This window comes from Pan troglodytes, chromosome 4, assembly GCF_028858775.2.
Source record: "Pan troglodytes isolate AG18354 chromosome 4, NHGRI_mPanTro3-v2.0_pri, whole genome shotgun sequence".
Taxonomy (NCBI): domain Eukaryota; kingdom Metazoa; phylum Chordata; class Mammalia; order Primates; family Hominidae; genus Pan; species Pan troglodytes.
The window spans coordinates 130349040-130376190 of NC_072402.2; the positions used below are offsets into that span (position 1 = coordinate 130349040).

At 37.6% G+C, this 27151-nt stretch overlaps 1 protein-coding gene across 4 annotated transcripts in view; it reads left to right on the top strand.

Moving 5' to 3' along the window:
* RAD50 (RAD50 double strand break repair protein) overlaps nt 1-27151 on the top strand; it is an 89929-nt gene that overhangs the window by 38244 nt on the left and 24534 nt on the right. For all 4 annotated transcript variants that reach the window (XR_010156994.1, XM_001163412.8, XM_063810652.1 and 1 more), the window contains 11 exons: nt 640-822; nt 1294-1451; nt 4282-4457; nt 4986-5223; nt 12702-12891; nt 13322-13448; nt 14205-14398; nt 18023-18133; nt 18525-18617; nt 18693-18806; nt 25427-25554. Coding sequence is in view for 3 of the 4 variants with exons in the window: in XM_001163412.8 (XP_001163412.1) it covers nt 640-822; nt 1294-1451; nt 4282-4457; nt 4986-5223; nt 12702-12891; nt 13322-13448; nt 14205-14398; nt 18023-18133; nt 18525-18617; nt 18693-18806; nt 25427-25554 (1712 nt within the window). In the remaining variant the exon portion in view is untranslated. The remainder of the gene's footprint in view (nt 1-639; nt 823-1293; nt 1452-4281; nt 4458-4985; nt 5224-12701; nt 12892-13321; nt 13449-14204; nt 14399-18022; nt 18134-18524; nt 18618-18692; nt 18807-25426; nt 25555-27151) is intronic.

Here is a 27151-nt window from a genome sequence, read left to right on the forward strand (position 1 = left end):
TAAAAACTTTCTTAGCCAATCTTTTCAGGTATTTCCATATTTTCTTTCTTGCTTCTAGTCTGTCCTCCTTCTTCACATCTCCATTACCAAAGTAAGCATTCTAAAGCATGGCAAACTTCTTAAAGCCCATCTTGATAATTTATGTAAACATTTATTTTTGCTCCATAACTCACCATTGTAGCATACGTTTTTGTCAGTTTAGCACTTCATCAGTGTTGTCTTGTTGGGGTGGGGAGATACTTGGTCAGGGACCACATCACACTATTTTTATAGTTTCTACATACCAGGCAATATAGTGAATTACATGGGGACATAATAAATATTTAATTGTTGACTGAGGACTCACTAATCTGTGTACTTAGACACGTCTCCTAATTTTACACTAATTCTCACATTTCTTTCCTGTTTGACCCTTCTAGGTTTATTTACTAATTCTCTACCATTATAACATAGTAAGGTCACTTTCATAAGATATACCTTAGAGCGTATATAGTGCCTTATGTTTTTTTCTCTTGTTGGATACAAACAGTAATATTTGGAACATTCTGAGGAGTAGTTAATTTCTAATACACTTTGTCATTATTTTAATTCTTGCACAAAATATATAACACCTTTGCATTTGTATGAATTATTGACTAGGAACGTGAGTTAAGCAAGGCTGAGAAAAACAGCAATGTAGAAACCTTAAAAATGGAAGTAATAAGTCTCCAAAATGAAAAAGCAGACTTAGACAGGACCCTGCGTAAACTTGACCAGGAGATGGAGCAGTTAAACCATCATACAACAACACGTACCCAAATGGAGATGCTGACCAAAGACAAAGTATGATTTTTCTTTTTGTTCTAATTATACTGTCTGGTACTTAAAATAGCCTACCTTGCACTCATAAGTCATAGACTATAAGGTATTAAGTTGGTATTGACTATATTTTAGAGGCTAAGTGAGCTTAGTACTCTATATAATAGACTTTGAAGCTTAAAAGTTATTGTTTAATTACAAAAAGTTAATACAGAAATGTATATATATGTATATACACACATGCACATTACTGTTAACTTTTAACATACACAAGTTTTAAAATTTTATATTGTTCGACTTGGTACTCCACTCTTAAGGCTTAGAAAGACCATCCCCACTTGAAGACTTTAAGAACTTTAAGAAATTTTATATTTTATTTTCATATTTTTATAGTTTTAAGCTTAGAACTTTAGTCAGTCTAGCATTTATTTTTGTTCTTGATATAGTGTGGAGATACAGACTTTATTTTTAAAAGATTTTTTTTTTTACCTATAGGCTGACAAAGATGAACAAATCAGAAAAATAAAATCTAGGCACAGTGATGAATTAACCTCACTGTTGGGATATTTTCCCAACAAAAAACAGCTTGAAGACTGGCTACATAGTAAATCAAAAGAAATTAATCAGACCAGGGACAGACTTGCCAAATTGAAGTAAGTTGCAACATTTGGAGATGTAATAGAAATCTCTTATTTCATGCTTACCTGTTTAATTGTTTTAAAATAATTTATTGTCATGAAATGGTATGTTATATTGATAAACTTTAGTTCTTGCATACAAGGAGACTTCAGAAAGTTCATGGAAAAATGGAATTAAAAGATAAAAATTTTAAATAAACTGTATTTCTCAACATAAGCTCCATCAAGTTCAAGACTCTTCTGAGCAGTGATACCAGCAATTTAGTTCAGTCCTAAAGAACTGAGGGTCCTGGGAATTTAACCATGTCAGTGTAGTCTTTTTTACATTGTTAGCATAAAAATGGGTGCCCTTTAAAGATTTTTTTAAGATTAAGAAACTAGAAGACAGGAGGAGCCAAATCAGGACTGTAAGATGGATGCCTAATGATTTCCCATCGAAACTTGCAAATGGCCCTTGTTTGATGAGAGGAATGAGCAGGAACATTGTTGTGGTGGAAAAGGACTCTCTGGTGAAGCTTTCCTGGGCATTTTTCTGCTAATGCTTTGGCTAGCTTTCTCAGAACACTCTCATAATAAGCAGTTGTTACCTTTCTTTGGCCCTCCAGAAAGTCAGCAAGCAAAATGCCTTGAGCATCCCAAACAACTGTTGCCATGACCTTTGCTCTTATCTGGTCTGCTTTTGCTTTGACTGGACCACTTCCACCACTTGTTAGCCATTGCTTTCACTGTGCTTTGTCTTCAGGATTGTACTGGTAAAGCTACATTCCATCACCTCCTGTTACAATTCTTTGAAGAAATGCTTTAGGAACTTGATCCCACTTATTGGGGAAGTTCTGCCGTTGTCTGCAGCTGATCTGGAAGCAGTGATTTTGGGCATCCATCAAGTAGAACGTTTACTCACCTTTAATTTTTCAGTCAGAATTGTGTAACCTGAATCAATTGAGGTGTCTATGGTGTTGGCTATTGTTTCTGCTGTTAATCATTGATCTTCCTCAGTTAGGGCATGAAGAAGATGATTTTTTTCCTCACAAATTGATGTGAACAGTCTGTCACTGTGGGCTTCATCTTTAGTATCGTCTCATCCCTTCTTAAACTGAGTTATCCATTTGTAAACTGCTGATTTGTTTGGGGCATTGATCTCATAAACTTGTTGTAAAGTATCAATGATTTCACCATTCTTCCACCCACACTTCACCATAAATTTGATATTTGTTCTTGCTTCAGTTTAATTGGGGCTCTTTTCAAACTGATGTCTTAACCTTGTTAGTGCCTTAAACTAGATCCTATTCAGACATGTTATAACAAGTTAGTATGAGTTTGTTTCAGTGCAAAACATTTTGAACTTCATGCATAGTTTTTTTTATAATACACATTTTCCATGAACATTTTGAAGACCCCTCATATTTTACAAATTAAGTAAAATGGTAACGGATAGTAATTTAGGCCTCTTGTCCCTTGAAAATTTGTAGACCTATGAAGATTAAAATTTAAAAATTCTATTTTCATTTCTGTGAGTAATCCATTATAAAAAGTGATCATGTTTCTCAGATGTTACCTTGGATAGTGGTTGGATAAGCGGGTCAAAAATTCCACACAGATTTTTGAGGAAAGTAGAGGACTTGGCTTTGGTGGTGTTTAATCTGTGTTTCTTGTGGAAGTATCTGTGAGGGAATACAATATTGGAGTTTGAAATTCAGGAGATTGGAAGTTGTTGCTATGTAAGGGATACTCAAAGTCATTAGTATGTCACCTTGAGAGAGTTATGCAAAGGGAAGGAGTTACAATTAGATTCCTGGGAAGCACAAACATTTAAAATGTTAGCAGGCAAAGGAAAAGGAGCAAGTGAAGGAAACTGGGATGTGCCCAGGGAACCAGGGTGAGAGCCAGATAGCTGTGGTGTCTAGGTGCCTTGGGAAAATAGTCTTCAAGGAGAAGGTCAACAGTGTTTGGTGCTACGTAGAGGTAGAGTAAGATGAAGACTGTACTTGGCACTTAGGTCACTGGTGATCTTGATGAGAAGTGCTCAAGGGAGTCTAGGATAATGAAAATATCATCATATTAGTTACTTTTTTCCAAATGTTTACTGTGACTCAGGATGGGTAGTCATGATGAAGAAGCATGTGTGCAGTCACACACATTTATCTGAAACAAATTTCTCAAAGTAGTACATATACATACAGCCTACTCCAATATATTACCGTCTATTCTGTTTCATTTTTTAAAAATATGCTGAATACATTAAATTGATTACATGGTAGCTAATGCATCGAAACCTGCAAATTGAAAAACCATGTTATGTGTGAGTATTGAGGTTGGCTAGGATGATGTTTAAGAGTTAAAGTGGAGATAAATTGTACTAGTAAGCAAAATCTTTGATGAATGAGAGGGAATGACTGATCTGAACGCAAGTGGATGACAGCAACAAGGAGGGGGAGGATACAAAAGAAACAGTATTTACAGGAGAGTAAGGAAGTAGTATTTGTGAAAGGACTAAAGGGAATTACGGGGACGTTCTCTTGTCTTCTTTCTGTCCAATAGTCCTAGCAAGCATCTTGCTGAGGCTTAACCTGGGATCAAAGACCATGAACCCCCAGAAACCAGGCAGAATTCTGTGTACATTTTTCTGGGAGCAGGCCCATGAGTAGGACTGGCAGGTGAGTCAGTGTCCTAGGGGGAGAGTTAAGGCAGAAGTGGACTAGTCCCTCAACTTCTGAAAAAAATTATTTGGTCATACCAAACTCTTGTAATGATTTGTTGGCAGAATTTGTCTTGTTTTTGCCTACTCAAACTTTCAAACTAATTTCTCCTATTTTAAAATGAAAATCCATATTTGCTCTTATTTTAGCAAGGAACTAGCTTCATCTGAGCAGAATAAAAATCATATAAATAATGAACTAAAAAGAAAGGAAGAGCAGTTATCCAGTTACGAAGACAAGCTGTTTGATGTTTGTGGTAGCCAGGATTTTGAAAGTGATTTAGACAGGCTTAAAGAGGAAATTGAAAAATCATCAAAACAGCGAGGTAAGTTGTCTACTTTATATTATCAGGATACTTTGACACCTTTGAATTTTCATTCACAGGTAACTGTTAAGGATGGGGAATTTAAAAACCTGGTTATGGAGCCTAATGGCTTGGATTTCAGTCCTGGCTCTACAACTTACTCACTATGTGACTTTAGGCAAGTTACTGAAACCTTCCTGTGTTTCATTGTCTATAAAATGAGGACACAACTACCACCTCTGGTACTGAGGCGTGAATGAGATTGTAGTTATAAAGCCCTTAGAACAGTGCCTGGCACATAGAAAGCTCTCAGTAGGCATTTTGTTATACTTATAATGTGTTACCAAAAAATATTTATACAAATCTGAATGTATCATGCTCTTTGGAAGAGAATATTGGAATTTTAAATATCAGAATTTTTATTTCTTTTATAATATATTTATAAAGCAAGAATAATCATATATTTATAGAAAAAGATACAACCGTATTCACAATACAGTATTTTATGTTTTTTTCTCATTGGTGATATAATTTATTTTCTTAAAATAGCCATGCTGGCTGGAGCCACAGCAGTTTACTCCCAGTTCATTACTCAGCTAACAGACGAAAACCAGTCATGTTGCCCCGTTTGTCAGAGAGTTTTTCAGACAGAGGCTGAGTTACAAGAAGTCATCAGTGATTTGCAGTCTAAACTGCGACTTGCTCCAGATAAACTCAAGTCAACAGAATCAGAGCTAAAAAAAAAGGAAAAGCGGCGTGATGAAATGCTGGGACTTGTGCCCATGAGGTAAGAATGGGATTTACCTTCACTGTACATGTAGCAGCACATTGTAAAAGGTCCCCATCTCATTCCTGGGCAGATGGTAGTTACTCAGTAAGGACTCTGAGCTGGTATGCCCTGTCTTATATCACTTCTATGATAAGAAGATTCAATTATTTTGTTTAAAGGTAAGCTTGTTTCCTGTCTTTTTTTCTTTTTTTTTTCTGAGACAGAGTCTCTCTCTGTCACCTAAGCTGGAGTGCAGTGGCATGATCTTGGCTCATTGCAACCTCCACCTCCCAGAAGCGATTCCCATGCCTCAGCCTCCTCAGTAGCTGGGATTACAGGCATGCACAACCACAACCAGCTAATTTTTGTAATTTTTAGTAGAGATGGAGTTTCACCATGTTGGCCAGGCTAATCTCGAGCTCCTGGCCTCAAGTGATTGGCCCACCTCGGCCTCCCAAAGTGTGAGCACCGTGCATAGCCAGTAAGCTTATTTCTTAAACTATGAGGTAGACACAGTCTTTATGTTCTTTTGTATGTGTGTTTAATTCCCAAGACTTAGCTTGTGGGCATAGATTTTCACAGATTTAGGACCGTCTGTTGACATGCTACTGTCTGAACCCAGCAAAAGAATTTTAAGTACTGAAAAGTTCTCCCAGAAGACAGATTTTAAACTATGTTTTTAATGTCTTTTCCACTTTCTAGAAGAATGAATCATAGATGATTTTCAGTTGTTTATATTTTCCATCACTTATACAAGAAATTCGTTTTATGTTCTGTTTACAAACAAAAATCAAGTCAGGAAATATGTGATGATTGCCTTAGTGTCTCCCAGAACATAGAGAACAAGGCTAGTGCCAGAGACCTAAGACATGACCCTCCAGGAGCTAATGGTCTGATTAAGAAGACAAGCTCTCAGAATTCAACATTTAGAAAGCTAGGCTTAATAAAGTGCTTAAAAAAATGATTCAAACAGATGTGTTAGGTAAGAAGGGAGGAGCCAATGGATACAGAATGAGAAGAATATTTTGAGAATGAGGCAGGAAGAGGAATATAAGACCTGGAGAAGTTCATTCAGCTCAACTGAGAGGAGACGGAAGTCAGAACACGGTGCAAAGGGAAGAGGAGTATGACCTATGCTGCAGTAGAAATGTTATCTGGAGTTTGGGGAATTATTTATAGGGATTGAGTCCTGTATGTTGGGGAGATAGGGCTACATTATATTCAGGTCTAGTTGTAACTCTGATAGGTGATGAGGAGCCAACCTAAGGGATTTAGTGAAAGATGTATTTTAGGAAAATTAATCTAATATTAATATATTGACTGAAACAGGCTGAGAAAAGCTCAGGAAGCAGAAAAACCAGGAGAGTGAAAGTGATTGTCCTGGAAAACCAAGGAGGAGTTTCAGGAAAAGGAGAAAGAAAGGCCTAAGAAGATGTGGTTTGTGGCAGCCAACTTCTAAGATGGTCCCTAGTAATCTTGGCCTCTTGGTATTTATACTCTTGTATAGTCCCCTCTCATGCTGTTGCATGATTGGTCTATATAACTGATAAAACAGGCAGAAGTGATAGCATGGCCTTTCCAACATTAGGTTATTTAAGGTACTATGGCTTCTTCTGTTCTCGCAATGTGCTTGTGCCCTCGTGTGAACTCGCTCACTCTCCCCCACTCCTCCCCTCTCTCACTCACTCTGTCTCCCTCTGTCTCTTGTCTGAGGGAAGCTAGCTGCCATGTTGCAAGCAGCCCTCTGGAGAGGCCCATATGCCAAGGACCTGAGGCCTTTGAGCAAGTGAGTTTGGAAGCAGACTTTGTAGCAGTCAAGCCTTAAGATGACTGCAGTCCTGGCTGACAGCTTGATTGCGACTTCATGCGAGACCCTGAGTCAGAAGCGTATCTCTTGATCCTCATATCTCTGAGAAATAATAAGTGCTGTTATTTTAAGCTGCTAAGTTTTGGGATACTTTGTTATGCAACAATAGATAACCAACACAAGCATCAAGGGTGAAAACCAGATTATTGGGGCCACAGAGATGAGGAGACAGAGGCAGTAGTTTGAGAATAAAAAGGAAGGAGAGGAATAAGGTAGTATCTTGAAAAGAAAAAGATCAAATGGATAAAATTTGAAATTGGTAGAAAGTACACGTAGTAGAAATGTGAGCTTAGTTCTGTGTTAGACTGTTATACAATAAATGGCAGAAATTAACATCGTATTATATTTTAGGACCCTAGCTGTCACGGCTCCTTTTTTTTTTTTTTTTTTTTTGAAACTGAGTTTTGCTTTGTCGCCCAGGCTGGAGTACAGTGGCGCAGTCTTGGCTCACTGCAACCTCCACCTCCCCGGTTCAAGCAATTCCCCTGCCTCAGCCTCCCAAGTAGCTGGGATTACAGGCGCACGTCACCAGGCTCGGCTAATTTTTTTTGTATTTTTAGTGGAGAGAGGGTTTCACCATGTTGGCCAGACTGGTTTCAAACTCCTCATCTCAGGCAATCGCCTGCCTCAGCCTCCCAAAGTGCTGGGATTACAGGCGTGAGCCACCGTGCTGGGCCACAGTTTCCCCTAAGAGTAAGGTGCATGTCTTACTCATTGTTGTATCTCCACAGTTCCTTGTATATTGCAACTTTGATAACTATTTGCTAAATGAATGAGAACTGTAATGTCTGTTCCAATTATTTATTGCTATGTAACAAACCTCAAATCTGTCTCACAATAATTTTTCATGGTTCTGTGGTATGACTTGGCTCAGCTAGGTGGCTTTCACTTGGGGTCTTACGGTTGCAGTCAGATGTTGGCTGCAGTCGTCTCAAAGCGTAACCGAGCTGGATGTTCTTGATGGCTCACATGACTGACAGTGATGCTCACTGTTGTCTGGGAGCTCAGCTGGGGCTGTCAGAATAGGACATCTTCACATAGCCTCTGCATGCATCTTGGGCTTTTGGCAGCATAGTGACTGGGTTACTAAACAGAGTATCCTAAGGGTAAGTATTCCATGAACAGGAAGTAGAAGCTGCAAGTCCTTTAAGGCCTAGACCAAGAAACTGGCATGGTGACACTTCTTTTTCTGTTGGTTAGAGTGGTCACAGAAACTCCCAAGATTCAGTGAGGGAGGATACTGTATCTCTTGATGGGAAGAGTGTCAAAGTACTTGTGGCTGACTTGAATCTGCCTAACCCTATATCTGCAGTAGCATCTGTGTGCCATTCTGGTTACCTAGAGACTAGGCAACCACACATTTGTATATTCCATATTGTAACTTTGATAACTATTTGCTGAATGAATGAGAACTGTAGTGTCTATTCCCGTTATTGATTGCTGTGTAACAAACCCCCTCAAAACTGTCTCGCAGTGATTAGTTTTTCATGGTTTCATGGGATGACTGGGCTCAGCTAGGTTAGCCAGGTAAATGGCTGGTTACCACACATTTTAAGAGAACCTGAAGCTAGAAAAGGCCTAGAGGAAGCACTGAAAATGGACCAAGATGCTGGCAGGGCTGCTAAGTGAGGACACGTGTGTGAGGAAACCATTTTTATAAAGAAACCAAAACTTGAAGACCCGAAGAGCAGGGAAATGATGAACCCCTGTTTCTTTAGCAAGCTCTAACAGAATGTCAGTGGGCCATTCTGGAAAACTGGAGAAGGATGAGTTTGGGACAAATGAGAGAGGAAGTCTTCTTCCCAATAGTAGGAAATAACATTATAAAACACTTGTTTTAAGTCTAAATAAATCCACAAATGAAAGGTCAATAATGAATTAAGAGGACTTGATTGATTGATAGATAGGGTCTTGCTCCTGTCACCCAGGCTGGAGTGTAGTGGTGTGATTGATTATAGCTCATCGAAGCCTCGAACTCCTAAGCTCAAGCAATCCTCCTACCTCAGCCTCCCAAAGTGCTAGGATTACAGGCATAAGCCACCATGCCCAACCAAGAGGACTTTTTTTTTTTTTAATATGGGAAAGCAATTGCCTAAGAGTGCAGTCAGGTTGATTTCAAATTCCAACTCTGCTGGGTGACCTTAGGGATGTTACTTAGCCCATTTGGCCCTTCGTATCCCCCACATAAAGTGAGGGGATTGATTTACATGATCATTAAGCTTCCTTCCACCTCTGGTTAGGATAGTACTTTCAGATATCCCGTGGGGTCACTTTCAGAGACATTGTGGAGGTCTATTTATGATAGTCACTTAGGTGGAAGGTTATTGGTGAAGAGGGGTAAAGTAACAAGATTAAATTTATCTGTGCGCCATTTGCTTTTTCACCTTTAGAATATGCCCTTGATGCCACCACTATCATGAGAACTGTCTATTCATGCAACCAATATAGGCAGTCTACTGGAGTGCAGGTAATACAGCAGTAAACAAAATGGACAAAGTCCCTGCCCTCATGGAGTTTATATCCCAGTGGGGAGGAGATGGATGACAAATAAGTAAATACATAATATGCCAGGGGATGATCAGGGGCATTGAGAAAAATACAGCAAGATAAGGGAATAGGGACTAGCTGAAGGGTGGTAGGAGGGGACTTGATGAAGGTGGCAGTGGAGTGGAAACTTGAGAGAAGTGAGGGAGTCAGCCATGCAGTTGTCCGGAAGAAGAATATTCTAGGCAGTGCAAAATCTCTGAGACACATTTGACCTGAAGGCCAAAGGGAAAAGTTGTGAAAGATGAGCTCAGAGAGGTAGTGGGGAGCCATATCTTGCTTATCTTCTTTGCGGGAAATATTTTCATTTAAAGCCTCAAATTTGCCAGTACCTAATACAAAACTAACATCATGACTGAGATCTCAGCTGAAAATGTACCTGTTTATCATTTTGTCTAGTGCGGACTCAGATTCATTTATTATAGCACCTCATTTAAATACAAACTCAATTGGTATTTCTCCCACAGGTTTTTTTCAGTACCATATCTGTGTGAGCCTTTTTACACACAATCCCCTTAGAAAAGGAATGCTGTCTAAAAATAGGTGAATTGGGTTTCTGAAAAAACAGAAATCCAAAGAGTAAATTTCAAATGTCTGTCTATAAAAAATGATAGGCAGGCAAGGTAATGGATATGTTAAATTAACTTTATTTAATCATTGTACATTGTGTACATATATCAGAACATCACATTGTACCCCATAAATGTTTGCAATTATGATTTATCTATTGAAAATAATTTTTAAAAACCTTGTGAATCGTGAGAAAAATTAACTCTTGAAAATAAAAAATAAAATGTCATAAATTTAAAAAAAAGAAAAACAAACCCAGAGAGTGCAGTGGCACAATCTCAGCTCACTGCAACCTCCATCTCCCGGGTTTAAGCAGTTCTCTTGCCTCAGCTTCCCAAGTAGCTGGGATTACAGGCGCCCTTCACCACGCCCAACTGATTTTTTGTAATTTTAGTAGAGATGGGGTTTCACCATGTTGGCCAGGCTGGTCTTGAACTCCTGACCTCAGGTGATTCACCAGCCTCAGCCTCCCAAAGTGCTCATATTACAGGCGTGAGCCGTCACACCCGGCCAGAAAACTTCTTTTAACATCTTATGTAATCATCAAAAAAGAAGGCACCAAAACCTAGACCATATTGATGAAAGATTTTGTGTGTGTGTATGAAAATGTAAAAATAGGGTTAAAATTGTATGTATACCTACAGTTCTTCACAGATATGTCCCCAGTTTAATAAATGCTTGGCCATCATTATTAGGCTGTCATAGCTGTGTCACTTTTTAGATATTGGGCACGTAATTTAAGGCCAACTACTAATCGGTGACAACAGTGTTCAAGAGGAAACATTGGCATGGAATTACTCATAATCTGCATACCTTCATATTTATTATGTGGAATAAGAATACCTCCTATTTCTGTGGTATAAAAAAAAACTATAGGTCTGACATGCACACGTATGTATGTTTATTGCGGCACTGTTCATGATAGCAAAGACTTGGAACCAACCCAAATGACCATCAATGATAGACTAGATAAAGAAAATGTGGCACATATACACCATGGAGTAACTATGCAGCCATATAAAAGGATGAGTTCATGTCCCTTGCAGGGACATAGATGAAGCTGGAAACCATCATTCTCAGCAAACTAACACAGGAGCAGAAAACCAAACATTGCATGTTCTCACTCATAAATGGGAGTTGAGCAATGAGAGCACATGGACACAGGGAGGGGAACATCACACACACTGGGGCCTGTCTGCTGTTGGGGGGCTAGGGGAGGGATAGCATTAGGAGAAATACCTAATGTACATGATGGGTTCATGGGTACAGCAAACCACCATGGCACGTGTATACCTATGTAACAAACCCACACGTTCTGCACATGTATCCCAGAACTTAAAGCATAAAAATAAATAAATAATAAAAAAATTAAAAAAAACTATAGGTCTGTTGCCACAGGTCAGGTTGGCATTTCTTGGTCATAGTTTGCATTTTTAAAAAATCATTAAGTAATAGCCACTTGAGTTTCTGGTTATTCTTTAAGTTTATAATAAGACTCCTATTAGAGACCAGTTTAATTTATTCTACTGCTTTGTCATACTAATTCAATATAATTTTAAATAAGAATTTGGAATATTTCTGAAGTAAATTTTTTTAAACGATTAAATACATATTATTGTTTCAGAGGCATCAGCAAAAATAGTTGTCAGTACCTGCCATGGAGGTGGTAATTCATTAGCTACAGTAGTGAGTACCAGTAAAATGGGTTGACATTTTGTACCTTAAACCCATGTAGCATTTCACTTAGTGGCTGGCTTCCTTCCTTTTTTTCCTGTAATTTAAAAAAATTTTTATTTTGAAATAATGTTAGGATTACAGAAAAATTATAAAAATAATACAAATTATTCATATATATCCCTCATCCAGCTCCTCCTGATGTTAATTTATGTACTCTGTTATAATACAGTTATCAAAACCAGGACTAACATTGATATAATGCTACTAACTAAATTACAGACCATATCGAATTTAGCAGTTTTTCCATCAATGCCTTTTCTGTTTCAGGGTTCCATGCAGGATCCCACATAGCATCTAGTTGTTATTTCTCCTTAGGCTCCTGCAGTCTGTAACAATCTGTCTTTATCTTTCATGACCTTAACACTTTTGGTCAATATGACCAGTTCATTCGTAGAATATTTCTCAGTTTGACAAACACCACAGTAATAATTATTGCAAGCAAGATCTGTCAGTGGATACTAAAATCAGTAGGCAGAAAGTTGAGAAGCAAGATATTTACGTAGTCTCAACATTTCTCTCCTAAGATACTTGTTAATTACAAAGACCAAAACAGTAACTTTACAGTGGAGAAACCTGGCCGACACCATCTAAGCCAAGTGAATAAGGATTAACATCATCAGTAATAAGACATATTGATATCATGATTCCATATCCACTGATATGATACCCTGAAAAGAACACAATGTCACTTCTGTGGTATTCTTCCTAAAAATACATAACCTCAGTCTAACTGTGAGAAACATCAGATACTTTATTTTTAATTGTGTTTTCTATTTAGGCAAAGCATAATTGATTTGAAGGAGAAGGAAATACCAGAATTAAGAAACAAACTGCAGAATGTCAATAGAGACATACAGCGCCTAAAGAACGACATAGAAGAACAAGAAACACTCTTGGGTACAATAATGCCTGAAGAAGAAAGTGCTAAAGTATGCCTGACAGATGTTACAATTATGGAGAGGTTCCAGGTAAGTTTATTGTAGTTTAAGGCAGAATAAAACTTGTTCCATGGTGGCTTGAATTTGAAGTGTGAGAGTTAAAAATAGTAGCTAGTATTCAGGTACAGGTTGTGTTTAGAATTCCGCATCCTGAATTTCAGATACCCTCAGGGAGCAACTGCTTAGTTTACATCCCTGGGTTTAAACTTTTTAATTCATAAATTTAAAAATTAAGACAGTTCTGTTTGTTTTTCATCTTTAGTCAGCTTCCTTTTGTTTACATCATTTGAATTGCTGATAATTAATTTCACTTTTATCCTATTAAACTTTGCTAAAATTGTATCTGGAAATGGTTTATAAGTTTAGATTTTAAAAATAAATGATAAGAGCAATTAATTTTTAAAGATTTTGAATAATGCAGTAAGTTTATTAAAGGAAATAATTTTGTTATATTCTTAAGATGGAACTTAAAGATGTTGAAAGAAAAATTGCACAACAAGCAGCTAAGCTACAAGGAATAGACTTAGATCGAACTGTCCAACAAGTCAACCAGGAGAAACAAGAGAAACAGCACAAGTTAGACACAGGTAATACAGTCTGTGTCCTTCTGTACTCATAGAGACTTTGACATTGCGAGCACATGCCTTTTACAGTCAATTTTATATCTGTTACATGGACAACGAAGTTCCTTCCAGTCCACAGTATATTCGCTCTTTTTTTCTGAAAAGCATCACTTCTCTTTTTTCTCTTACTTTGCACAACAGATTTTGAACAGTAGGAGAGTATGAAATAAGCTGTATTCTCTTTTCTTTTTTTTTTTAAGATAGAGTTTCACTCTTGTCGCCCAGGCTGGAGTGCAGTGGTGCAATCTCGGCTCACTGCAACCTCCGCCTCCCGGGTTCAAGTGATTCTCCTGCCTCACCCTCCTGAGTAGCTGGGGTTACAGGCACACATCACTACGCCCAGCTAATTTTTGTATTTTTTCGTAGAGATGGGGTTTCACTGTGTTTGTCAGGCTGATCTCGAACTCCTGACCTCAGGTGATCCACCTGCCTCAGTCTCCCAAAGTGCTGGGATTACAAGTGTGAGCCAGTGCGCCTGGCCATGAGCTGTATTCTTTCTCATTCATACCTGCCCTGTAAGCTTTCCCTGTGAGTGGCCAGCAGGGGACATAAAGCTGATTTGAGAACTAGCAGGGTTCTCATTATATTTTTGTTGCAGTGGGTGGGGCCCACAGAAATAGCATTTGTTGATTCCATAGACCGATAAAAATGGGAAGAATGATACAAATAGTATTTTCTATGCCCTTACATTAATTATTGTGATAATATGTTTTTGTGTAGTTTCTAGTAAGATTGAATTGAATCGTAAGCTTATACAGGACCAGCAGGAACAGATTCAACATCTAAAAAGTACAACAAATGAGCTAAAATCTGAGAAACTTCAGATATCCACTAATTTGCAACGTCGTCAGCAACTGGAGGAGCAGACTGTGGAATTATCCACTGAAGTTCAGTCTTTGTACAGAGAGATAAAGGTAAGAATATCCATACATGTTTTTTGTAAAATTATTTTAATTATTTTTTTATTTTTATTTTTATTTTTTGAGACAGTCTCGCTCTGTCACCCAGGCTGGAGTGCAGTAGCACGATCTCGGCTCACTGCAACCTCCATCTCCTGGGTTCAAGTGATTCTCTTGCCTCAGCCTCCGGAGTAGCTGGGATTACAGGCGTGCACCACCATGCCTGGCTAATTTTTGTACTTTTAGTAGAGACGGGTTTTCGCCATTGGACAAGCTGGTTTCAAACTCCTGAACTAAGATGATCTGCCTACCTTGGCCTCCCAAAGTGCTGGGATTACAGGCGTAAGCCAGCATGCCCTGCCCTATTCTTCTTTTTTAGAGACAGAGTCTTCATCAGTCTTCCAAGCTGGAATGCAGTGGTACAGTCACAGCTCACTCACTGCAGCCTCGACCTCCTGAGCTCAAGCAATCCTCCTGCCTCAGCCTCTCAAGTAGATGGGACTACAGGCACACACCACCACGCCTGGCTAATTTTTAAAATTTTTGTAGAGACAGGGTCTCACTATGTTGTTCAGGCTGGTCTCAAACTCTTGGCCTCAAGCAATGCAGCCTTGGCCTCCCAAAATTACAGGCATACATCACCTCACCCAGCCCATGTTTCTTTAATATGAAATGCTCTTTATTAGTGTAATGGCCAGAACTCTCAGCACCTCATCGCACTTATTCTAAAATTGACCACATAATTGGAAGTAAAACACTCTCAGCAAATGCAAAAGAGCAGAAATCGTAACAAACAGTCTCTCAGACCACAGTGCAATCAAATTAGAACTCAGGATTAAGAAACTCACTCAAAACCGCACAACTACAAGGAAACTGAACAACCTGCTCCCGAATGACTACCGGTTAAATAACGAAATGAAGGCAGAAATAAAGATGTTCTTTGAAACCAGTGAGAACAAAGATACAGTGTACCAGAATCTCTGAGACACATTTAAAGCACTGTGTAGAGGGAAATTTATAGCACTAAATGCCCACAAGAGAAAGCAGGAAATAACTAAATTCGACACCTTAACATCAAAATTAAAAGAACTAGAGAAACAAGAGCAAACAAATTCAAAAGCTAGCAGAAGACAAGAAATAACTAAGATTAGAGCAGAACTGAAGGAGATACAGACACGAAAAACCCTTCAAAAAAATCAATGAATCCAGGAACTGGTTTTTTAAAAAGATCAACAGAATAGACCACTAGCAAGACTAATACAGAAGAAAAGAGAGAAGAATCAAATAGATGCAATAAAAAATGATAAAGGGGATATCACCACCCATCCCACAGAAATACAAACTACCATCAGAGAATACTATAAACACCTCTACGCAAATAAACTAGAAAATAATAAATGGATAACTTCCTGGATACATACACCCTCCCAAGTCTAATCCAGGAAGAAGTCACATCCCCAATTGGACCAACAACAAGTTCTGAAATTGAGGCAGTAATTAATAGCCTGCCAACCAAAAAAATCCAGGACCAGACAGATTCACAGCCGAATTCTACCAGAGGTACAAAGAGGAGCTGGTACCATTCCTTCTGAAACTATTCCTAACAATAGAAAAAGAGGGAATCCTCCCTAACTCATTTTATAAGGTCAGCATCATCCTGATACCAAAACCTGCAGAGACACAACAAAAAAAGAAAATTTCAGGCCAGTATCCCTGATGAACATTGATGCAAAAATCCTCAATAAAACACTGGCAAACCGAATCCAGCAGCACGTCAAAAAGCTTATCCACCACAATCAAGTCGGCTTTATTCCTGGGATGCAAGGCTGGTTCAACATATGCAAATCAATAAATGTAATCCATCACATGAACAGAACCAAAGACAAAAACCACATGATTATCCCAATAGATGGAGAAAAGGCCTTCGATAAAATTCAACACCGCTTCATGCTAAAAGCTCTCAATAAACTAGGTATCGATGGAATGTATTTCAAAATAATACGAGCTATTTATGACAGACCTACAGCCAATATCATACTGAATGGGCAAAAACTGGAAGCATTCCCTTTGAAAACCAGCTATTATGAGGATCAAATGAAAATGGTATAATAATTATTTGTGTGGTTCCTAAGTGATAGAACTTGTACTAGTAAGTAAAGATTTCTGGAAGAAGGAGTTTGCCGTAATAAGGAAGAACTGGCTGCCTGGTTAAGTAGTAAATGTTATTGGAGGTGGTCAGGTGGTGGTTGGTTAATTCTGTATAAGGATTCCTGCTTGTACAGGAGGTTTGTCTTATCTGCAGATCCTTTATCTATGGCGGACACTCTCAGTCATAGCACTCTTTCCATTTGATTCCGGATGTGGTTTCAGAACCCTTACCAATACAGTGAGCAGGCACTCAGTTGCCACTGGAATGCATTTGACATCCCTTATATAGATTAATCACATCTAAGACTCAACCAGTTATAAACAGTTATAAACAATCTTACCTAGGTTTATATAATTATGCGTACTCATTCAATAAGCACTAAGTATATTACTGAATAATTACTATAAATTTTTATTAAATAATTTTAGATTACAAAATATCAGAGGTTCAGAATATAATATAAAATAGTACTTGCATCTGTATAATGTTTTACTATTTATAAAGCACTTTGACATTGAACCATTCAGTGCCTCAGCAACCCTATTTAGATGATGAAATCTCTTTATAGAAAAATTGAGATTTACAAATGTCTCATGAGTGCCTAAGTTTATGCAGCTAATAGGAAGCAGAGTTGATTTTCTGATAGATCTTCTGACACTGAAGGCATTTGACTTCCTAACATACCATACCACTTCCCAGTATGATAAAATAGACCTATATTGAAGTAATTACTAAATAATTGTATCTCCCTCTATAGATTCACTCAGTACCTCAGAATCTTAAAGTGCTTGAGGACCTTTGTTTTGAACTGTGGTTATCATATAACTATGTTGTAGATTTAGTGTTACAAGGCTAAATAATGGGGACTTCTATTTAGTAAAATAGTTTATTACTTGAAAGCCCCGTTCCTTCCAAAATAGATGTGGAGACACCAACATTAGTTTAACGGTATGCTTTTATTACCATGAAATATCTGCGTAGCCTTAGCAGGCTAAGCTTAAGGACAGAAGTGTTTTTACCATCATGTTTTCATCTGAAAAAGAAAAGTCTGGACTGAATGAGCTTTCCTATTCTTTGATCATGCAGCAGTGACGGGCACCCGTAAAATCATGAAAACTCATGCTTGAAGCCACACGCTAATATAATTGGGAGCACATGGCCTAGATTAAGAATCAAATTAGTGGTTGATGCAGTATAGCATGCGTAGTGGTTAAGAGCGTGAACTCTGGAGCTGGACTGGGTTAAAATCTTGGCTGCTTCATTTATTGGCTGTTGTGACCCTGGACAAATCATTCTCTGTGTCTGTTTGCTCATTTGAAATATAGGACTGAAAATGATGATACTGTCCTCATAGGGTCATTGAAAGGAGCAAATGAGTTGACTTTTAGAGCCTGGCACATAGAAAGTGCTTTCATTAAGACTGTGAAGTCTGACACCTAAAGTAAGATAATGGAATATTATATAATACTTTATCTTTTTTATATTTTTAGGATGCTAAAGAGCAGGTAAGCCCTTTGGAAACAACATTGGAAAAGTTCCAGCAAGAAAAAGAAGAATTAATCAACAAAAAAAATACAAGCAACAAAATAGCACAGGATAAAGTAAGATTTCATTTATATATTTACTTATCAAATGTCTGTATTAAACTTATGTTCATAGCACCATGTCGGACACTTATTTCACATGAAATTAAATAGCATAAGATAAATAGTATTTTCAGATTCATGGTATAATTTTGACATTAGAAATTCTTGTTAGAACAAGGATTTGATGTAAATTATTTTGCTGCTTGATCTAAAATAGAAGTTAAGAAATGAGACTAATTAATCAATTCCTATAGGTGAGAAAGGGACTTGTCTGCGATCATAAAATTCAGTAGTGGTGGAAACTGGAACCCAAGGTTCATAACTTCCCAGCCAGTGTTTTACTGTGCTCTCCTGTTATGTGCCCTTAAGTACAACCAGTGTAAATTTAATGAATATTTTTCTACAGCTGAATGATATTAAAGAGAAGGTTAAAAATATTCATGGCTATATGAAAGACATTGAGAATTATATTCAAGATGGGAAAGACGACTATAAGAAGGTAATTTAAAACTTAAAATTATTTATTTGATTGTATTTTTATTTCATGTGCTTAAAGAATTTTCTTTTTTTGTAGCAAAAAGAAACTGAACTTAATAAAGTAATAGCTCAACTAAGTGAATGCGAGAAACACAAAGAAAAGATAAATGAAGATATGAGAATCATGAGACAAGATATTGATACACAGAAGGTAGGTTTGTTTTGCTTTTGATATCACTTACACCTATGACATTCTTTTATATAGTTTTATTTTCAATAGAAGATCCATTGAATAGAAATGCAAAAAGGAAAGAGGCCAAGCGTGGTGGCTCACACCTGTAACCCTGCACTTTGGAAGGCCGAGGCAGGTGGATCACTTGAGGCCAGGAGTTCAAGACCAGCCTGGCCAACACAGTGAAACCCTGTCTGTACTAAAAATACAAAAATTAGCCGGCCGTGGCGGCACGCACCTGTAGTCCCAGCTACTCGGGAAGCTGAGGCATGAGAATCACCTGAACCTGGGAGGCAGAGGTTGCAGTGAGCTGCGATTGTACCACTGCACTCTAGCCTGGGCGACAGAGCGAGACTCTGTCTCTAAAAAGAAATGCAAAAAGTAAAGAAAAATAATTCCAATAACATTCTTACTTCATTTATTTTTTATTTTTATTTTCACTAAAAGACTCGTGGTAAAAGTTCGAACATAAAGGCATAAAAGTGTTCCTCCCCTTCTCCTAATTCTCAATCTTACTTCTACATGTCATTAACTGTTACACTTATTTGTTCTTAAAGGAGTTTTTTATTCATATACCAGCAGATAGGTAGATAAATTTAGGTGTGTGTGTATATATATATATTTAAATTTACTTTTATGGATGGGGTCGTATCATGTTATTCTGTACCTTTTTTCACTTAACATAATTTGATTTTACCTATCAACTCACAGATATATCACATTCTTTTTAATGATTATAAAATAGTCCATTTTGTGTATATACCAGCACTTACTCAGATTGATTTCATTTCCTTATCACAAACTGTGTGACAGTGAACATCTTTAACATGTATCTGTATCTTTTCTTATTCTAACATATCTTTATGTAGCATAAATTCACAAAAGACGGATTAAGGTTTAATAATCTTGAAAGTAATCTGTAAGGAAATATTTATATATTAAGTCATTTTCCAGTTGATTCCTATATCATTTATTTTCTCTATTAAAGAAATTAATTTCTATAGTATAATCAAAATCATATTAAGAAGCCATCATCACATGCTTTATGCAAGCATGGTAGTTAATGCCTTTAAAAACTATACCATTTCTCTGTTCTTACTGTTTTAAACAAAATTTACTATTTGAATGCCTTAACCACTTGGTTATAAGTGGTTGCTTAAAATCATTTGGAAGATTAGTTACATTAGTTTTCTGCTGGGTCTCTTTCTGTACCACCAAGAATTTCAAATATATGAAATATCAGTCAAAGGGAGATCAAATCTCTGCCTGGCCTAATACATATTGAATAACTGTATAAATTGATGATGCATATATAACAAAATAATTATCACTAGCTTTTATGTAGTTGCCTATATAAAAATCACAATCTGTAAATTCGCAGCAGCTCTCTGTATATATATACGAAATTGTTAAGATTAATGATCTATGACCCCTTTTAAAGTGATGGTCTAAACTTAGTGGATCTGATGGTATTAGTTTACTTTGTAACCTTCCTTGTTCCAGAAATTATTTACTTAGTTATATACAATAGAGCAAAGATAAATGTATTTCAAGTTAATGGGAAAACAAGGCAGTGTAGAAATAAGGGCAAGAAAGTAATGAAACCAGGAGAGAAGTGTATAAAAAGTATGCATGAAGTCTGATGTGCTTGCTAAAGATTCTAGTAATCAAGTAAAGAGAGGAGGCCAGGCGCAGTGACTCATGCCTGTAATCCCAGCACTTTGGGAGGCCAAGGCAGACGGATCACCTGAGGTCAGGAGTTCAAGACTAGCCTGGCCAACATGGTAAAACCCCATCTCTACTGAAAATAGAAAAATTAGCCAGGTGTGGTGACACGTACCTGTAATCCCAGGTACTCAGGAGGCTGAGGCAGGAGAATCGCTTGAACCTCGGAGGCAGAGATTGCAGTGAGCCAAGATCACGCCATTGCACTTCAGCCTGGGTGACAAGAGTGAAACTCCGTCTCAAACAAACAAACAGAAACAAAAACAGCCAGGCGTGGTGGCTCACGCCTGTAATCCCAGCACTTTGGGAGGCCAAGACGGGCAGATCACGAGGTCAGGAGATCGAGACCATCCTGGCTAACACGCCGAAACCCCGTCTCTACTAAAAAATACAAAAAATTAGCCAGGCCTGGTAGTCGGCGCCTGTAGTCCCAGCTACTCAGGAGTGTGAGGCAGGAGAATGGCGTGAACCTGGGAGGCGGAGCTTGCAGTGAGCCGAGATCGCACCACTGCACTCCAGCCTGGGTGACAGAGCCAGACTCTGTCTTAAAAAAAAAAAAAAAAAAGAAGTCACAATTAGTCAAGATTCACATTGTGTCAATGCTAAAAGAAAACCAGTGTCCTATACTGACTACAGGAAAATGTCTCTATTCATAGAAAGGAAGACATGTATAGTCTTCAACAGACTTCGCAGGGCTTTAAAAAAAATACAGTGTATCTCAGCATCATTATTCCTTGATACGAGGTTCTGTAGAGGGTGGTATGATTGAAGCCTGAAGTAAATGTTAATGTTTAGAAAGCAAAGGTTCTTAGCTAGGGGCACCTGTAAATCGTCTGAGTTTTTCCACTTCTAGCTATAGAACTAAGAAAATTGAAAACATATGTTCCCACAACAACTTGTACAAGAATGCTCATAGCAGCATTATTTGTAATAGTCAAAATATGGACACACCCAAATGGCCATCAACTGATGATCAGATAAACAAAATGTGGTATACCCATACAATGGAATATTATTCAGCCATAAAAAGGATACATGCTACCACATGAATGAACCCTTAAAACATGCTAAGCAAAAGAAGCCAGTCACAAAAGGTCACATAATGTACGATTCCACTTACAATAAATGCACAGATTAGGTAAATCCAGTGACAGCAGATTAATGTTTCCAGGGGGCTAGAGGTGAAGAAGGAATAGAGTGACTGTTATTGAATATGAGATTTCCTTTTGGGATGATCAAATGCTCTGGAATTGGATAGTGGTGATGGTTGTATAACCTTGTAAATAAAGTAAAACTGCTAAATTGTACACGTTTGAACAGTGAATTTGTGGAATATTAATTACATCTCAGTTTTTAAAAAATGACTTAGGTTATTAAAAATACATGTGTTGGCCGGGCACAGTGGCTCATGCCTGTAATCCTAGCACTTTGGGAGGCCGAGGCGGGCAGATTGCTTGAGCCTGGGAGTTCCAGACTATCCTGGGCAATATGGCGAAACCCCATCTCTACAAAAAAATTAGCCAGGTGTGATGGTGCACACCTGTAGTCCCAGCTACTCAGGAGGCTGAGGTGGGAGGATTGCTTGAGCTGGGGAGTTCAAGGCTGCAGTGAGCCCTTACCACGCCACTGCACTCCAGCCTGGGCAACGGAGCAAGACCCTGTCTCAAAAAAAAAAAAAAATATATATATATGTCTATGTCTCCAATCCACACCAGTGAATCAGAATCTTGGGGGTTTGGGTAGAGATATGTGTGTTTTGTTGAAATTCCTTAGAGGTTCTAATATATCCCTTTAGCTGTAAATAACTGAGCCAGCACTGGATGGACTGCATAGCTTTCAGGCAGTCTTCTAGAAGTGGTGTTATTCCCAGCCAGACTTTTGGTGGACATTGGACTGTAATCTGTTCAGCATGCCACTCTCTCACAGGTATCTAGAATGCAGCTAATTTTTATGTTTCCATAGGTGACCAGCTGCATGCATTAACTGTCATCTGAGTTGGATGATTGGGGTTAATATTTAAGAGCTGAGGAACCTAACAGTCACTTATTTACGTACTGATTTAAGCCCTGCTAAATTTAGTCCACAGAATAAAATAATTTGGAAACTTAACCGCCTTTCTCAGTTTTCAGCTGAAGGAATATATGAAGAGAACTGTAGGTGACCTGACTTGTCCAAGGTCACAAAAAGTAGTAACAGGTAGAACTGGACCCTACACTATCAAATTTCTAGTAGAATGGAAAAACATTTGTGGTATACTATAACTGCATCTGATTTTTTTTCCCTTCCTTTCTCTGATACATTTTGTAGACTATAATTGGAATTCTCACTGCTTACAGTACAAAGGACAAATTTGACCCAAAAGGCATTTTATTAGCAATTATTGAGTCAGGCACTATACTGATTATATACACTCATTCCTTTAATCTTCACAATAGTCCTTTTTTTTTTTTTTTTTAATTAGATGGAGTCTTGCTCTCTCACCCAGGCTGGAGTGCAGTGGCACAATCTCGGCTCACTGCAACATTCGCCTCCCGGGTTCAAGTGATTCTCCTGCCTCAACCTGCCTGGGGCTACAGGCGAGTGCCACCAGGCCTGGCTAATTTTTGTATTTTTAGTAGAGGTGGGGTTTCACTATGTTGGCCAGGATGATCTCGAACTCCTGACCTCAAGTAATCCATCTGCCTTGGCCTCCCAAAGTGCTGGGATTACAGGTATGAGCCACCGCGCCCGGCCACACAATAGTTCTTTATGATAGATAGTATTATTATTGACCATGTTATAAGCAAACTGAGGTTCAGAGAATTTAAACTAATTTGCCCAAAGTTATCCAGTTTAAAAGTAATAACACTGTGATTTGAGCCTAGATGTATCTGACTTCAAAGCATTACACTCTTGATGTGGTATATACTGTCTTTCAAAACTAGAAGAATAATGGAAGCTGACCTAAAAGAAAGAAATGCCTAGCTGTCTGGTAACAATGCAGGTAGACAGACCAGCAACAATATTTTGTGCCAAAAATCAATCTCATCTAAAAATGTGATAGCACTTTAAAGAGTCCTTTCATGCAATCGTGAAAACAAATTCAAATGTTCTGGGGTATTAGATGAAAGTAAGCAGTAGCACATTCCCTTGTTCCTAATAAGGAACAACAAGCATAGTACCCCATAGTAGAACCTTGGTAAGTCACAGCAGCTACAGTGGTACATTAGATTGCTTTAGCAACAAAGGACATTTATAACCATGTCATTTTAGTCACCTTTAACTGCCTATAATAATGCCTTTAGTAGATACATATTCAGTTGTCTCAGTATCTCTGGGAGGGATTGGTTCCAGGATCCCCCGATAAAACAGATACCGAAATCTAGGATGCTCAAGTCCCTTATATAAAATGGCATATCTAGTGTTTGCATATAGCCTATCCATATCCTCTGATATACTTTAATCTCTAGATTGCTTTTGATATTAATATGTAAATGATATGTAGTTTTTATATTGTGTTATTTTAAATTTGTATTTTTTATTGTACTATTACTTTTTATTTTTTTTCCCCAATATTTTTGATCCATGGTTAGTTGAATCCGTAGATGTGGACCCTGTGGATAAATTGTATGTTTATATTATTTCCAGGAAAAATGAAAGTAGCCTTACTTTGTGACTGTTAAAAAAGAAAAAAAAAACTCTAAAAATAGTCACGCATAGATGGGCAGGATTGGATATGAACATTAAGCATGTGAGAGAAATCCTTGATTTCCCTCTCTCATCTACCAGTCCCTGGCCTTTACTGTTGGTGCAAGATATTGCCACATGTCTGTCCATCTCTCTCACTTCCCATGTCACTGAGTTTAGCTTAGCTGCAAGGGCTATTGCAGGAGGGTCCCAGCTCCCTCTTTGAGAAATCCTTACTCCAAATTTGGAATAAGTTTTCTATACACATGATTTGTGGGCCAAATCACCCTTCTTTCTGCAGGAAATTTTTTTTCCTCTAAATTCCAAAGAATCAACTTACAAACTGTTTTCTAATGATTGTCTCTTGACAACATAGTTCATTTTAATCACCAGGAAAACCACTGAAATAATTTTGTTGTTGTTGCTGCTGCTGCTAAGTGTTATTGAGTCTCTTTTGAAGGACAAAACTCAACAAGAACAGCCAATTTTTTGAAATTTCATTTCAGTGGCTAAGAAGGTACCAAGTTCATAGATATATGCTACTATTGTGGCACTTCTTACTGCCTTGAGTGATTACTATTTGTCAACCTAAAGGTAGAAGTTGTAGGTAACATATACCTAACAGGTTCTAATGGTCTTGGTACATGTTGGGAGACAGAACTAGGACGAAAAAGTTGGGGAAGACTTCAGTAGTAGTATTGATCTCTTATAATCTTTCAGGTCAGTAGGCTTTATCATGGGGTTCCTATGCAAAATGATCCACTGGGGATGTAGGTATTCAAATATCTAGTTATATTTTTAATTTCACCATTTAAAATGTCTGTTTTGTATGTTTTTAAGTGAACAACATTTCATAGCATTTTTACTAAATATTTTAATACTTTATAAGTAAATAAGTACACAGATATATGCTCAAATCTTTATGAGACTCCCCATCAAACAGTAGACCTGGTTTTTAGATTATGGTTGTGAAAGAGCAGTAAAAGCTGCGCTACAGGAGGTATTACACTTGTGACTGTGGATGGGGATGGGCCATCCAGATTGCCCCAGACCTGTAGATTCCTTCACACTGGCTTATTCTCCCTCTGTTGAATTTCACATGATTCTAAGTAAGACAGAAATGGCACTTGCTGTCACCAGTTGCCTGTTACGGATTTCATGTTAGTAACTTGGTTATTTTTGTTAACTAATTTAATGTTTACCTTTAGATACAAGAAAGGTGGCTACAAGATAACCTTACTTTAAGAAAAAGAAATGAGGAACTAAAAGAAGTTGAAGAAGAAAGAAAACAACATTTGAAGGAAATGGGTCAAATGCAGGTTTTGCAAATGAAAAGGTATGCTTTTAAAATAATCTTCAGTTTAAATAAATGTCTTTATTACTGGAATGTGAAGAATATTAAATACCTGTTTTAAAAGAATTTTAGCCTCAGCCTGGTATCCTTTGAGAGTTACTAGAAGGTGAACAGTGTTTTGATACAATTATATTTCATGGCCTTAAGAACTTTATTACTGAAGAAGTGATACAGAATTGGTAATCACACTGTAGTGATGGGCCTTAGTTATTCAGTATTGAACATGCTTAGTCCCCATACATCTGCTAGCCTGCTGCACAGAATAGTGGTACTAAGCATAAAGAATATGGAGCTGTGGACCTTGTCTGGGTCAGAGCTTGTACAGTCTATAATATTGTCAATGGAGTTGTTGCCAGAGTGATTTATCCACAGAGATTCATTCTAGATTTTCTCATTTGTAATTATGTGTCCACCAGAGCATTTCTTTTGAAAGATGAGCCTCATTCTTCCTTTATCTGGTCTTATTGTTACTTATTGTAGTTGCTACCTTCCTGGTACAGCAGAAAAGATTTTATTCCTGCCTTGACTGCCTTAGAGTTAGTTGCCTTAGGAATTCTGTAAGAACCTTGTTGATGCTAAGGCACTAGACTGGTATAAAAGGTTGTACTAGGCAAATACTTAGATTGTCAACCACCTCAGATGGTTAAATCCAGGCCTCTCATTTATTAAACCCTTCCTTGTAGAGTTTTCATGTTTTCTTGAATTTATACAGAAATCTGAATGAAAAAATGCCCAGGCTTTTCTAAAGGATATAGTAAAGTGAATTTTAACTTAATTTATAAAGCCTAACAAATGGTTAATCCTGTGTTTTGGTTAAGTACTCTTAGCTATTTAAAATCTCTTTCCTATATCAGGGAAATCAGATTTTTAACTAGAAGAGCTCATCATCTTCAGAGTCTTCATTTCTTTATGCATTATGCACACTTAGACCCAGAAAAATCACAGAGGAAATTATGATGAAAGCCAAGAATGTGACCTTAATATCCTAGTTCCCAAGCCTCAGTTCTTTTACACGATACTCTCCATGGCAAGTTGGAAAAGTAATGCTTCTAGAAGAAATTTTGATATAAAATAATATATTCGTGGCTACTAAAGACCAAAACCAGATATTTAAAAAATTTCTTCTGTAATTGGTACATAACAGTACTTTTTACATTCATTCACATTACTAAGTACAACTATTTTTCAAACGTTTCTTCAACCAGGACATAACAGAAATGCCAACAAGACATGTAATCCAGTCGACTCTGTAAGGATGCCCATAAGCTTGAGAGTAGTGCCTGACACATAAGAGGATGCTTAATAAGTGATAATAAATAAATGAAGATTTTTAAAGCATGCATTGAAATTTGTATAATCTGCCAAATTATCAGAAAAGTTTGAATATTTTACTTCATTTTGGTCATTATTATGGTTTTTACACTTGTGCAAGAGAAATTTTGTTTTCATGGAGGAATCTAAATTTTTAGTATTACTGCAGAAAATTAATATATGATTTAATTCATATTGTGCCTTTGACATGAGCAAAATGATGATGAAGCCTGTTATCCATAACTTCTTAGTGTTGATAATTGTGCAT